We start from the raw sequence: 15,006 nt of genomic DNA on the forward strand, positions 1-15,006 counted from the left end.
GGCTCCCGAGCCGCTCTTCAGTTATGCCACCCTGGAGAACTGATCATTTAAAATTAACGCCGAACCGTAAATTATTACTGTTCTGAAAGTAAATAAACAGGTGACTTCGAGATCAGGTTCCTGCATGGATCGTTACAATGAATATCCCTGAAGGAAGCTCTCTATTTATGTTGTCATTGATTAATTCTCACTACCTCATTTGATTTCGATTTAGAACGATTTGATTCTAATTTAATTAGCATGTAATTTGGATGTACATAATTACTGTAATTATGACATTCAGGTAAGGCAGCTTTAGGCTGAAAGGCAATTTCAAATTTTCTAGCAACCTACTTTGTACTAGGAAACGGACAAGGACTTCGCGCCCTGCCATCCAAGTAGCAATTAGCACATCTCGGAAATAGGCGCTGCCGCGGGTTTGTGTTAAAACAGCGGCGCGAAGGCGGCGGCGGAGCCTCGCCCGGTGCCTGCCGGCGGGTGCCCTCCGGAAGCCGCTCCCAGACCCCCCGGACGGCCGCAGGTGCGGGGGATGCCCGCAGAGCCGAGCGGTGGGCGGGGAGCAGTGACCCACCCCTGGCGGGGTGCCAGCGGCAGTTGTTAAGGGCTCACCCGCCCCGTCAGGTGTCGGTCCCGGAGGAGTTGCAGAGGCGAGCCGGCCACCACACCGGATCCCCGTCTCCCCTCAGGTGGGTGCGCGCTGCAGCCGCGGGCCCACCCCACCCCACCCCTACCGTCTCCCACCCCACCCCTGCCGTCTCCCTCCAGAAAGTTCATCGCAGCCAGCCAGCCCGCCCGTCTGGCCTCTTCCAGCGGTCCGGTCCCACCGGTCCCACCCCGCTCCAGTTGCCACATTCTCCCCGCGCTCCAGCCGCGGCCCAGCTCGGCCCGGCCCACGGAGCACCGGCAGACCCGCGGCGGGCTCCGGCCGCACCCCGGAGGCCGGCGCAGGCCTCTAGATGGCGCCCAGGAGCCGCAGTGCGGCCCCGGGCCGGGGCAGGGCGGGCGCAATCCACAGCCGCGGTGCTCGGGCGCTGCTTCCCGCTGTTTTAAACGTGTTAAGAATGCTGTTCCTGGAGGAAATTTGTAGCTAAATTATTCTCACTTAAAATAAACACTTAGAGGACCAATTACCCGAAGGGGCGGGATCTCAGCGAGATTCCCTTTAGAGGTGTGAGAGAAGATCTTGGCGAACACTTAATGGCTGCAAATGAATTACAGCTCCCGCAGATAAAGTTTCCATTTGCATTGGAAGACACAATTCAGAAACTGTCCGAACACGGGATCGGGTGTTTATGTATTATCTCATTAGAACAAAAACATTAACGTTCCCTTTTAAGTGCAAAACGAGCTGTTAGAGCTGTAATTCGCCGCGGGGGTCAAGGGACACACTTCCTGCGGACCGGGGCCTCGGCGGTCGAATGACATGTACTAAATCATTGTTCCTGGCATTTTACCTTTTCCCGTCGGTCGGTAGTTGCTGTCGCTGTTCGGGTTTTAGCCGCGTTTTAACGGGCATAAAGCTGTCGTTCGCGAGGTGTGGGAGCGGAAACTGCTGAAGGGAGTTGTAAATGGGAGCTGGGCTCGTCTCACAGGCAAGCCCAGGACGAGCGGGGCAAGGGGGCGGGAGGCCGGCTCTGCCCTACGCCTCCCTCTCTGCCAGAGCCCGGGAAAGCATCTGTCTCGTTCCCGGTGCTGTTCAGCTCGGGTCAGTGTCTTCCCACTATTGAGGTGCTGCTGGACTACAGGTTCACTCACAGAGTGAAAACAGATTTAAATTTCGTTTCTCGCATGGCCTGTTCTTTAGCCTTTCTTTGTGTAAAAGTTCTCTAGACCATATAATTGTCACCAACACGTACGGAAGAATAGTGTAAGTTATTTTTTATAAGGCTACATGCTTTCTATTTTCCTGATTAAACGAATAGGGTCTGAAGCCCAGAGCTGCTCCCCTCTTCGTTTCTGGGGAGTCTGTAAGTGATGGACGTTTTCTGACCCGAAGGGGCAAAGGCAATGCGAAGAGGTCCTTGATCAGTGAGCTGAGAATTGTAACCCCGGCCTAGCAGAAACTGGACCTGGATGGTTTCCTTTGATGTGTTTTATTATACATCGAAAACAAAGATGACTTTTGCCCAGCACCCCGCGAGGGTACATTCCTCCCCACCCTCGGCACCCCCCGGCAGGGAAGGGGAGTCGCGTTCAGCCTCCCGGATAGTCAGACCGCTCTTTATTTTGCCTTCGCCCTAGCACGTCCCCCTTGCCTGTTCCACTCTCTCCTGCTCAGCCCGCTCCCGCCGGGAAACTTGCAGGCACCCTCGCGTTGGCGGGAGGGGAGAAGGCCAGAAAATTTTCGAAAAGACTTTAGGGGCGGGTGCTGCCGGCAGGCCCATGCGAGATGCATCTCCCATGAGGCTCCCGTCCCCCCGCCCGTGGAAGGGCCCGCCGGGCTCCCACCGCCGCCCCGGGGCAGGGGCAGTATCAGCGCTGCCCCATCGCTTTTGTGCAGCAGAGGCACGGAGGAGGTGAGATGCCGTTGTTAGTATTCACGGCAGATGTATTTTCTTTAACGCAACGTCTTTATTCCAGTTGGTGGCCGGCAGCAGAATCCGTTTTACGGTGTTATTTGCATTCCCTGTTTTATGGAGGATTAAAATATTTGTATTCCTCCAATCTGCACCCGGCAGACTAAATTAACTTTTTTTTTTCTCTCTCTCTCTCTCTCTTTTTTTTTTTTAATAACACAATTATCTCATTTAACAATTTGCCTTTTAAAAAAATCCTGTGGCTGTTAGGTTGGTGGTCAGGAGACAAAGGGAGTGAAAATAATTTTCATTTCAATAATTGCCTTCTGGTCAATTTAACTGTGCCTTATTTTGAAAGAGCCTGTCTAAATGAGATTCCTGTCCCAAATGTGTTCCCAGGCCTTAGCCCAGCCTTTAATTATTCCTGAGTTTTTTTTCTTCAGAATAAGACGCTGCACTGAGTAATCACAAAGAAGTCAGAGAGCATCCTTGAACCTTTTCAATAGCAGAGCCACTGATATTCAAATAACATGCAAGGACCATTTGACTGCATGGGGACATAAGCATTTCCAATTCACTATTTGCATAGATCAACTGTCTTTGAAAAGGAAAGGAGCAGTTGTCTTCCATAACATTAAAAAGCCTAGTTATCAAATCAAGTGCTTAGTTTGGGGCTTTTAAAACGTTTACATTTTATCTCAGGTTGCCCTTTACCGTTTGACATGCAAATTTGGTGCAGTTAATTTGGACAATTAAAAGGATCTTCAAGGGAGCTTTGTCACCGAGAATATTTGGAGTTTTCCCCGTGGACCAGCTGAGATAAAGTTGGCCAGAACAAATGATGTCTAGGAGATTAATTAGATATTTGATAAGACATGAATCCCTAATAAGGGAATACAAGGCACAGGGGGCTGATGTGTGCTCTAAGTCAAAATTAATAACATTTAACAAGATTTTCATTTAGGCATGAAATGTCTTTTCCGGAGTATTGACTCTGGCGATTTATTCTCCAGAGATCACCTCCCAGCCCAGGCAGCCTTGTGGCGCTAAAGGCTTTTTAAATTCAATAAATAGTTCCTCAGCACACTTAGCTTTCACTCGATTTTAGGGATAGTTTAACCAACGGCACTTGGACTCGACCTGACTCCCAGCTGGTGTAACGGAGCTCGGACCCGGGTTAGATTTACTTTTTGGTTTATTCCTAAATAATAATATTTTTAAAAACCCAACCAAAATCAAAAAACAAGCAAACAAAACAAAAACACAAACACTAGCCCGTTTAAAAGAGCAAGCGGCGCGCTGGAGCGCGCCGGGCTCGGGGACCAGTTTCCTCCCTCCCGGCTGTCGCTGCCGGCCCTATTTTTAATCACAGTCACTGAAAGGAGGATGGGGAGGGGAGTGCGAGGGCTACCACTAAAATCCCGACACTTGCGAGAGCTGGGCAGGGGAGTATAGGGTAGAGGGCACGAAGAACAACAAACCCGTGAGTATATTGTTCAGAGTCCTTTAATAATACCAAAATGAAAATATGTCAAGATTTTTTCCATACAGATAAACGCATTTAAATTCTTTAAGAGACCTTAACTTACGTGTGTTTGAATGAATGTTAACTCAACATTTTAAATATCTTTTACATATATACTGACTTCCACAAAGTGCATCAGAAATGTAAAATTAAAAAAAAAACAAAACCCAAAATCTCCCTGAATTTCAGGAATTCAACAATTAAAAAATAAAATACCCAGCCCCCCCAGCTCAACATTTACAAGAAAAATAAGCGAACACGATCTGTTTTTCTGGTTTGACTCCTATTTATACAGATGTTTATGAGATACAGAGAAACCGTCTCGGACTTGCAGTTTGATTTCTCACCTTACGCCTCTTAGGATGCTTTCCTTCCAACAGAACGAGAAGAGAAAAAGGAAACGGAAGAAAGTGTCACTCGGTACCTATCGGGCGGGCGGTACGGGGAGGCTGAGCCCGGCCACGCCGCCCGCCCCGGCTGCGGCCCCGGCGCCGTCCGCGGCGGGGTGGGCCGCGTCGCTCCATCGAGCCTGGGGCAGAGTCCGGACAGCCCCGAGGGCTCCCTGGCGGCGCGGGGCCGGGCCATGGCGGGGACCAGGCAGCACTGTCCCTAGGAGTCGCCGGGCCCCGTAGTAGGTTCCTTGCCCGGTCCACGGGCGGCGGCGCCCACCCCCTCGTGCAGGATGAGGTCGGGGGACTCGGAGCGCGGCGTCTCCAAGTTGCTGGCGTCCGTGTCGCTGTCGCTGCCCTTTTTGCCCCCGCCGCCCCCGTTGTGCGTTTTGATGTGTTTGCTCAGGTGGTCGCTCCGCATGAAGCGCTTGTTGCAGACGGGACAGGCGAAGCGCTTCTCGCCCGTGTGAGTCCGCAGGTGCCGCTGCAGCTCGTCGGAGCGGGTGAAGCGCTTCCCGCAGAAGAGCCAGTTGCAGACGAAGGGCCGTTCGCCCGTGTGCCAGCGCAGGTGTGCTTTCAGGTGCGAGGTCTTGCCGTACACCTTGCCGCAGCCAGGGATATGGCAGCTGTGTAGCCCTTTGCGCCGCAAACTTGCCCCCGCCGGCCCCAGCCGCTCGGCCTCCTGGCAGTTGGGGCAGTCGCAGGTGGCGCGGCCCGAATAGCGACGGGCGGAGCGGGCCGAGCTGCCCCCGGCGGCGGCAGCAGCGGCACCCGAGATCATGGCGCTGGCCGCTGCCACCGCCGCGCTAGAGTCCGTGTAGGAGGGCAGCACGGGCTTGAAGCCCTCCTGGGTGAGCAAGTGCTGGCTGGTGGAGAGCAGGTGCGAGGCGGCTGTAGAGCCCAGGCCGGTGGAGCTGAAGGCCGAGTGAGTGAGGGAGCTGAAGTCGGGGTTATAGGTGCCCAGTTGGGAGTGCAGCGAGGCCTGGGGGGCGCCCGAGTGCAGCGAGCTCTGCAGCCCCCCCGCCGGGTTCTGCACTTCCAGCCAGGAGCCCGGGTTGGTGTGCACGTCCCACCAGGAGGAGGCCGCCCCGTTGGCCACCTCGCCCGCCGAGAGCGTGGAGTGGAAGCCCGACTTGTACCAGGACTCGTAGGGGTGCGCCATGCCCACTCGCGGATAGAGGCTCTCGGCCGCTGAGCTGTGCACTTTGGAGATGAAGGCCGACTGCCCGCCGGGCTCCTGCGGGGACACGCCCGCCGCTGCCGAGTTGGAGAAGAGACCGCCGTAGTCGCTGCTGAAGGCCGACGAGGTGGGCGAGGTGGAGGCCAGGCAGAAGGCGCTGTTGGCTGTGCCCGTGCCGCTGGCCAGTCCGCTGGAGCCTCTGCTCGTGGCAACCGTGAAGCCCGAGAGGCTTGAGCCCAGGTTGCAGCTGGACGTGGAGCGTTTCCAGGGGTGGAAACCCCCTTTGGCGAAGGCGCTGGACTCTGGCAGGGTGGTCAGGGGGCTGGTGTTGCCGATCTTGTTGCAGGTGGCGGCCAACATGGCCAGCGGAGTCGTTCCAAATCGCGGCTCTTCCTGCGGGAGAGACAAAGCCGGCCCGTCAGCCTCACCCCTGCCGCCTCGCTAGGCTTCCGTGCGAGTGCGGGTGGAACCGCGGCGCGACGACCGGCACCACGGAAAAGTTTTCTTTTATTTTGGAGGAAGGCTCTATCCCTGCCCCGCTCGGCGCAACTTGTTTTCTGCCGGGGATCGGTCTCGGCTCCCAAGGGATTTAGATTAGAAACAGATCCCGGCGGGGACGAGCGACACGCGTGTTCCGAGAAGGCGGGTCGGGATGCCCCGCGCAGCGCCTAGCTGCCCAAGCCTACCGCCATGAAACCAAAAATCCCGTTGGAGCCACCGTACAGGAGCAGCTGAAAAAAAAGGAGACGGCAGAAAGGGAAGCAAGGTGCGGAGCCTGAGACCCGACCGACGCCACTCGAAAACCTGAGCTCGCAAAAAAAACAAAAAAACAAACCAAAACAAAAAAACCCCACACACACAAAAAGAAAAAATAAACTGTAGCAGTTCGAGTTAAAAACAATAATATTTAGAAAACAAAAGAACATGCAAGCAGCCCGACTTCTCTCTGGCCAAGCGAGTTTTCGGGCTAAACTATGCAAACGACCCGATGGGAAACCTGTAGTGAAATCCCCCGGGACGGGGTTACTTCTCGCCCGCGGGTCAGCGCGATTTGCACGGTGGACAGCTGCAAAGCAGAGGCAGAAGCAACAGTTTTTTTTCCCCGAGGGTAGCGAAAGTGCCGCCGCAAAGCCTCAAGACAGAGCACAGTTCTGACTTACCCCAAGAATAGACGTAGCCATAGCACGTCCCTGGGCTGGGTGGTGGGTTGGAGGGGACGGCGCTCGATGTGCGCCCCGCGCTGCCCAGCGGCGCTACGGACACTCTAGCTCGGCAGGGCTAAACTCTGCCTAAGTGCGGGCAGCGCCCGCTTTGAAGTACCGCTGGCGGCGGCTCTCGCCCAATGAGGGCGCAGGCGGAGCGGGCCGGAGCGGGCCGCCAGCCAATCAGACTGCGCGGAGGTGCCGGCGTCGGGGCGCGGAGCGCGTGCCAGTCAGCGCGCGGGGAGAAAACTCCCCGCTCCGGACTGCGGCGATTGCGCTGCAATTAACCGCGGACCCCCGGCGGCCCGCCGGGTTGTGACTCCCGCCGTGAGGGGCCGGGAGACCTGCGGCCGCGGTGACGCTGCTCTGGCACCGGCTGGCTGCGAGAGGAGCGGAGACGGCCGCAAAGGGCAGGAGGCGAGACCGGGGTCAGCGCCGGCGGAGGGCTGGTGTCACTCCTGACGCCACTCCGCCGTCGCCTTAAACTGTGCAGGAGGTGTTAGATTCTCGGCTGCTTATTCAGTCACCTGCGATTCTGGCGTCCAGTAACTCGTACCTGCACTGCTTTTATTCAATAGGCCCTTCACAGGCCATTGGGCAGCTCCGTGTCGGATACAAATAACCTAGCAGCACCCTAATGGCATTTTATGAAAACACGTTAATTCTGGGGTTTGCTTTGCTAAATATTTGGAGTGATTTCAGGCACAACGTATTTCTTACTTTCATTGCAAAAGGAACGGAGGAGGCTTTTTAGATACATAAAACGCAAAAAAATTGCAAAGTCAGGGAACCGATAGGCATCTCTTTGCTCTCGTACTGGGGCGGGACGGTGGGAAGAGTGGCATATGACATCCTATGACTTAAGAGAGAGGATTTTAATTTTCAGAGTAATACCCGGCAAAATACTTTGAAAGTCAATTTCGTAGCCTTGCAGCTCGTTTTCCAAGCCTCATATACCCTTGTGGAATAGTGCTTCTAATGGCAGAAGGCTTGCTCCCTCCTCGCAATACTAGGGCGCTGCTGGAGTAAGCCTCCCCAGCACTTGCCTCTGGCCTCTGCACTCTGCACACTCCACACGCCCAGTGAGCGACAGGGACTTTACCTGCTCTCTGCATGTGCGAAATGTAAGTCCAAACCTCGGCTCCTCAGTGTCTTGCAAGCTAGTCCCTTTGATTTGTTATTATTAGAGGCTTCTTAAAGTAATTGGCTAGAACTTGCCCATTCTGTATCCGTGGAAGATCAATAGGCGTGCAACTTCTCATCATTGCGATCGTTTTTCTAAGGAGCTTTTCCCTCCGCTTCTGCCGTCCCCAGCGCGACTGGGTACAGTTCTGAAACAGAAATACGAGTGCATTCAAGCAACGTCGGGTGCTTGCTCTGCATTTGAGTATTTCCTTCTTCTCTGTGCCGTCTCAGCCCTCCTGTGTAAAGCCTCCTAGCAGATGCAAAACAGGCATCGCTAAGGAGCAAGATGGAGAAACCGCAAATTTGGAAGGATTTCGCTTTTCTTTACTTATTTTTATGGTTTTGTTTGTTTTTTCTTTTTTCTTTCTTTTTTCTTTTTTTTTCCCGTGACTAAATAAGGCGGGCATTGCGTTTTGTTGTACATTATGTTTTGCAATCTGCAGGACGCCTGTCACGCTAGGGAAGGTTGTCCCTGGAGATTATCTTTTATTTAAACGTCTAAGGCTATTTTCAAACGACTCTCGCTTTTTTTGTCGGCGCGTATTAAACAGACTCGGGCAGTAGAAGCAAATACTGTTCTGCACTTAATTCTTTCCACATTGACTCGCAGCCAGCACAGGGCTCCGGGGAGCGCCCTGCAAAGCCCTTCTGCGAAGGGTCTGCTTGGAGCAGATCATAAGCGGCGGCTTTCCCCGGGGGGGCTGTAGCTCTCGGCGGGTGGAGGCGATTGAAAGGCGGTGGCGGGGGGAGCGACGCAACCCCCGCGGGCGAGGCGAGTAGTCCGACAGGGGCACCCGGGAGCAATCGCCCAACAGGTGACTCCCTCCTTCCTTCCTTCTCCCCTCCTTCCTTCCTCCGGGGGGAACCCGCTCCTTCCCAGGAGCCTGCCGAGGTAGTCGTCAAGTGGCAGAGAGGTGCTTCTGGCCAACCTCAGAGCGACGAGGGGAGAGGGTCTTTCCCCTCTCATTGGAAAAAGGCACCAATAAAACAGGACTGGAAAGCAGACAGCAAGCGTGACGTTTAAAATGTTGCCTTCACCTGAGCAAGTAAAGGCATCCACTGCCCCCGGGCGCTCAGCAGCGGAGCGGGGACTCTGCGGTGCCTGCAGGCGGGCGGATAGCTCTGCCTGGCGTCCGGCTGCTCTCCCCTCCGTACGTGAAGTAGCTAAAATTTGCAGGCACAAGGAAAGCGGTGGGAAGGCTGAGCGAATGGCGGCGAAAAGGGGGAATGCTGCTCGAATCTTTAGGGGGTCAAGTATTTTCTGACAGATTTTTTTCATACTCCAAAAATCGAGTTTTTAAACAAAGATCAATGTGTTATGCTAAAGTGTTGAGCTGACTGTTAAAACATTTGGCGGGATAATGACAATGTAACAAAGGCCTGGTTTGGAGTGAATCATCACCCTTTTAAAAGTTAAAGCAATTTTCAGGAGAATAGCTTTCAGCAAACGCTTTACATTATTCAAAACGGCCAAATAATGCTCTATTATAGCGCCTGAATGCTGCCAGTCAGCCCATAAGTGCAATTTGTGCAAAGGCTCGGTGCCTTATCTCCACTTCTTTATAAAGAGGTGAATATAAAACAATTTCTTCCAAACCCAGACAGAGAGCACGAAAATTGCTTCCCTTTCTGCAATCAGGGCAATTTAACTGGAGTGCAATTAGCACTATTAAATGTCGATTCTGCATAAACAAATCTGACTAAGAAGCGAAAGTGGGGTGAGAACCTCATATAAACTGAAACTGATTTTTTAAAATTATGTATCCGGGTCCTTTACAATTGATCCGTGACGTTTTCATCTCGGAATATATTTACATCGTAAATGCATTATGGTTAAATCAACACACATCTTGGAAAAAAAATCTCAATATGAATACTAATAAAGAAGAATAGCCTAATTAAATGCAACAGTTCACTTGCTTTGAACAATATTGTTTCCCATCTTCCCTTTACACTTGTCTTTTGATCTGTGGCACTACTAAAGTTGCAGTCTTCAGGAGGTAAAGCTGGGAAACAATTCGTTCATTAAAGCTCCTAGGTTCTTATTCAAGAGCATCAGACGAAATGGCTCTTCTGTTCAAACAGAGCTCTGGGAAAGAGCTGCCAAATATTTTCCAAACAAATCGATTTAACAGCAGTTAAATGTAAGGCTGCTGTACAATTTTGCCCTGAATCCTAGGAGGGACGCGGACTTTTACACGTGGATGTTGCAGATGGGAAAGGGGCAAATCCTTCCAAGTTCAAGAGAAATAGCCTCATTTTCTGCCAAACAGAAGAGACGTGGGCAGGAAACAGGCAAACTGTTCATCGCCGAGATAAATAATTGCGTCCTGACAGATTTGTTCTTTTTTTTTTTTTTTTTTTTTTTTTTTTTTTTTTTTTTTCAGCAACAGGACTTCCGTGCGAATCCCCCTCCCCTTCTCTCTCTCAATTACACTTTTCATTTACGTGATCTGGAAACCACCATTGATTATCAGAGCAACGCAGAGGGGGACCTGGTGATAAATTAATAACTTCAGTTAAGAAAAGGCTTCCCCACTATTCAGCCCAAGAGTAGATATTAAAAGGGGGAAGAATATATAGAGATGGCGTTAAAATACAGACCTTGGTGCCTGTTGAGTCCACTGAATTCTTTCTGCTGTAGGGTTTTTCATTTGTGTGTAAAGATGAAGTGCAGCTTTTGATTAGAAGGAAATCTTTTATAGTTAATAAAAAGGGAATGAGCACCGGGATCAAATAGATCGTGGAAATTAAATGAAAATTATGGCCTTTTCCAACAATTTCTGCTGGAGCATTCATGCAATGTTTGTTACATAATGCACCCCTGCTCCCCTGCCCCCTGCACAGAGCTCGAGGTGGAGCATCAGGCTTGGGCTTTTTCATCTTTTCCTTGGTCTTTAAGGTGACACTATTCAGGGCGACCCATATTACTCGGCGTTTAAAAAAATCTGCACGGCAGTTTTAGAAATCCTGTCGTCTAGTGGACACAATCAAAAACGTGTTTGTGGAACTAATTGTCTTCCGCTAAGTTTATTTGGACCATGTATTTTAAACTTCCCTTGTCCTGTTTTTCTCAGCCGAAGACACGTTAACAATTCAAAGGAAGACTAGTTTCAAAGGAAAGAAGACTGTAGACTGTATGATGATTTTAATTACTACACTTATTGGAAGATTATTGAACAGAATCATAGGTTTCCTAGGTAGGAAAGTCTGAGGAACATTGTATGCGGAACATCGTACGAGGCTTTTATGCCTTGGTTCATATCCTTTCCGGTACCGTTATGATATATAAGGTCGGCATGATAAGCTTAGACTACAGCAGGTTTGCAATTCATCCAGTGCTAGCGTTCATGAAGCTTCCTTAAAATGAAGGTGTTTCTAAACACCAGTTTAATTAGTAAGCGGCTGGACCCACGTTCACAGAGCGTAAAACCACCCTTTCACACGTGCCTATTAAAGCAGCTCTGGTGACTCGGTAATTGGGTCTGTGCTTTAAGCCGAGGAGCTGCGGGCTCAGCGTTAGCTGGGCCGTCTCCGGCAGCGGTCCCGCCCCGACAGGTCCTGCCCGCACGATTCCCGCTGCCGCCGTGGGGCTGCCTGAGGACGAAGGTGAGCAGCAGCTGTGTGCGGGGAGCCAGGGCAGCGGGCAGGTGCCGCGCCACGACAGCCTCACCACAGCAGACTCCCCTCCCCTCCCCGCGTTCCTCCTACTGTCCCACTCCTGACTCCGTCCAAGCTTTTTTATCGTATTTTCAGCCAGGCATGACTCAGGACGTTGCTTGTGGTTAAGCAAGCTGTCTATCTGCAGATAGAGATACATGGGAGCGCAATAGGCAGGGTGATTGACATCACAAAGTTCTCTTCGGTCCACAGTGACCAATAAATCCTCTTGCAGGTTTCCACCGTTAATGAATTGATGGTTTGGAAGAGCAAAATACACTGAACTCTCCATTCTTACTTACCCTCTCCCCACTGCCCCTGTCCTGGGATTAGAGTGAGGAAAGACTGGGAACTGTTCATTGTGCTGCTTCTGTGTTCTGTAATTACTGGAGCTCAGGCTTAAGGTGAATTTCAGCTCAGATCATGAACCATTTCACGTTCAAATGCAAGCTTGCAGTACTTTCCTAGTGGCAATTAGGAGCCTATTACAAGCCATTAGATTGATCAATGTACCTTAAACAATGTGAATGATTTATATGGCCAAGAAAGAAATCTTCTTACATCCATTGTACTGTTCCAGCCACCAACCTGGCCCTGCATCTCCATTCATCACAGCTTTAAACAACAAAAGTGATTTATTTAGAAAACTTACATGCAAAGAAACAAGCTCAATTCCTTCCTTTGGAAGCGTATCTGAGCTTTATCTGTCTTTATTGTCAAGCAGTGTAAGCTGGAGGAATTTAGGCATATGGGAGGAGGAGGGAAGGGGTGGATTTGCTGGTTTCCGAACGGTTTAATTCACCTTGTACCTGAATGAAGGAAACAAAGAGACTCCTGACTGCTTTCTAAACAAGCCCCTAAACTGCTGTGCATATACACGGCAAGGAGGAGAGCAGCGCTTTACAGGTGTGCTTACCAAAGTGTTTGGGCAGCTTTTTGTAGCTACCCAAAGTTTTTGAATGACATTGTGGATGCATCCACAAGCCCTGGAAGTTCAGTAGCTATGGAGTGGACGGAGGGCTGGGATGTGCTAGATGATAGAGGAAAAGGATACATGCAGTTTTCTTCACCATGGATAGTTATTGTAACCATTCTACAATGAAAAAAAATTACGAAATCTCAACTTCTATCAAAGGCAGAGCAGCTGCCCTGTGGGCCTTGTGTGTGTGTGTTTGTGTCTCCTTTCCAAAAATCCAGAGAACCTCTTGCAATTAGGAAATCACTCCCATCTCCCTTCAGCCTCAAAGTGAGGGGCTGGAAGAAGATGGTGGCTTTGTGCTTGCTTTGACATTTGTTCAATGGCAGGCTTCCTTATCATTTTGTTAGCCTTTTTAACCTTACTACTTTTCGCAGTAAAATTCACGTCTTTTTTTATAGCTACAAAGTGACAGAACCTTTGGCTTGGCATTAAACAGTTCTAACATGTTCTGAATTAAAACTACTGAGAAAAAAGTTCACACATGTAAACTAACTCAGCTGCTCTTCAAAGTGGGACTTGATGGCACCAGTGTAACTGGTGACAGGATTTGTTAGAAAAAAGCTCTAAAACACTTGTAAGTCTGGAAATTTATTTTGAGATATGAGGGAGAATGCTATTAATTTAAGATCCTAATTATCATTTGTTTTTCAGCAACAATCTGGTCTATTATTTCTGTGTTCTGGTCTCTAGAAATTGCTGCAATGCTTGTCAAAAGTCACCATTTTATGTAATTTTCTGCAATGAGGTAAGCACATAGTGCATCAGTATTGGTATACAGAAAAGAAACAAGGGAGGTGTGTCAAGTCCTATCAAGAGACACAACTCTTTTATTACAAAATGTGGGCACAGCTGCTTCAGAATCTGATTTTCCAAATTGTACATATGGGATTGAGACTATTCACTTATTTCTTTAGTTATCATCTGCTTGCTTTCTTGATAAGAAGGGATTAGTAATGTTCAATGTCTATCATGTAAACTGAGCAATAGGAGTAAGAGCTCTCCTCCTTCTTCCCTATATGAGATCCTAAAATGACAGGAGGAGTGTTTCTACTGAGCGTGTCACATACTGAGTCAAATTCTTCCTTTTCTTATAGGCTGTACTCCATCAAGAGCAGTGTGTCCTGCTTATCTTAAACTTGTTCTTTCTCATAGAGGAGAGCTGAAAATAGCATAAAAAGTGTGGAGGCCTCTTGCAAAAGTTTTCTAGAGATTGTCCATTTAGTTACATGTGCTTGTAAACCTTTTTCCTTTTCCAGATCTTTGCCTTTGTCACTTCACCCAGGAGAATTGCTGGGCCAATTGTCTCAGGACAGGTTCTGGTCTTCCTCTACTTTAAGTATCTCTACAAAAGCTGTCTACTTTAAGGGCTTTCTGCAAGCCTTAACCTACACATGTATGCCCTCTTGTACAAAAGCAGCCTGTGCTTTCTAACACGCTGCTTCAGGCACTTACATTCCATCTGGGTTGTGTTGCCCTTTAATTATCAGTCTTCTTATTGTGATCAAATGAACTTTTACTAATCTCTGCATTTATTGTTAAGGTAAATAGATGCTGCTTTTAATCAATATGAAGGGCCACACCAATGCAGTTCGAAGTAACTTAAGTCAACTGTAAAGAGTTCAATGTGTGTATAATTACAGAGGACATCAACTATTCACTCCAGTCTTATTCAGGGTCTCTTTAGAGACAGACCTCTTCCTTTTCTAGGGTCCCACTCTCACTTTCCTTGCTTCTTACCACTCTGCAAAGCATCCAAGAGGATTGCAGTGGAGGCTAAGCAAGCATCAGCCCTGCTGTATTTCAGGGTGCTTAGTGGGTTTAAACTGCTAAGTGAATAGAAGCATATGGATACAATATAACACCTTCTAAAAAAAAAAAAGGCAAAAAAAAGATTGATTGCATCTTGGCCTTTGTGTTAAATGAGCTGTTATCTGCAGAAGCTGAAATAATGCATACAGTCACTTTAAAGGAGAGCAGGTTTCCTTTGTGAACATACCTATTATTTCAATAGTACTTGAGAACTATTTCAATAGTGGCCAGGTTGTTGCTTACTAGAATACATTTGAATTGAATATGTATATATCAAAGTGTTTGGGGTTTTTTTATAATTTTGGTTTGAATTATTCCTGAGATTCTCATTAAATTTACCATTTGTAAAGGACAGATTAAATGAAAATGGCTTTAAGAAAAATAGAGCTGGAAATGATTTTGGCCTTCCTGACCTAGAAGTGGTGAGCAGTAGATACTGGACATGTCTGACATTTTAGGTGTTCCCTCACAGTTTCAGACCTTTGTACAGATGAACTCCATCTGGGATAACCCAGCAGTCAACTTTTTGCTACCTTAATGTAAATGAGAAGACTGCAGCTG

The 15,006-nt window shown here is 49.3% G+C and overlaps 1 protein-coding gene across 1 annotated transcript; it reads right to left on the minus strand.

Annotated features, from left to right (window-relative positions):
* Positions 1-4,650: 4,650 nt before the first annotated feature.
* SP9 (Sp9 transcription factor) lies at positions 4,651-6,791 on the minus strand. Its single transcript, XM_054381211.1, has 2 exons — positions 6,771-6,791; positions 4,651-6,003 (listed from the first exon to the last, which is right to left on the minus strand). The coding sequence occupies exons 1-2, from the start codon at positions 6,789-6,791 to the stop codon at positions 4,651-4,653; spliced, it is 1,374 nt and encodes a 457-aa protein (XP_054237186.1).
* Positions 6,792-15,006: the final 8,215 nt, after the last annotated feature.

The sequence above is a fragment of the Indicator indicator genome, chromosome 5, assembly GCF_027791375.1.
Source record: "Indicator indicator isolate 239-I01 chromosome 5, UM_Iind_1.1, whole genome shotgun sequence".
In the NCBI taxonomy this organism is placed as follows: Eukaryota; Metazoa; Chordata; class Aves; order Piciformes; family Indicatoridae; genus Indicator; species Indicator indicator.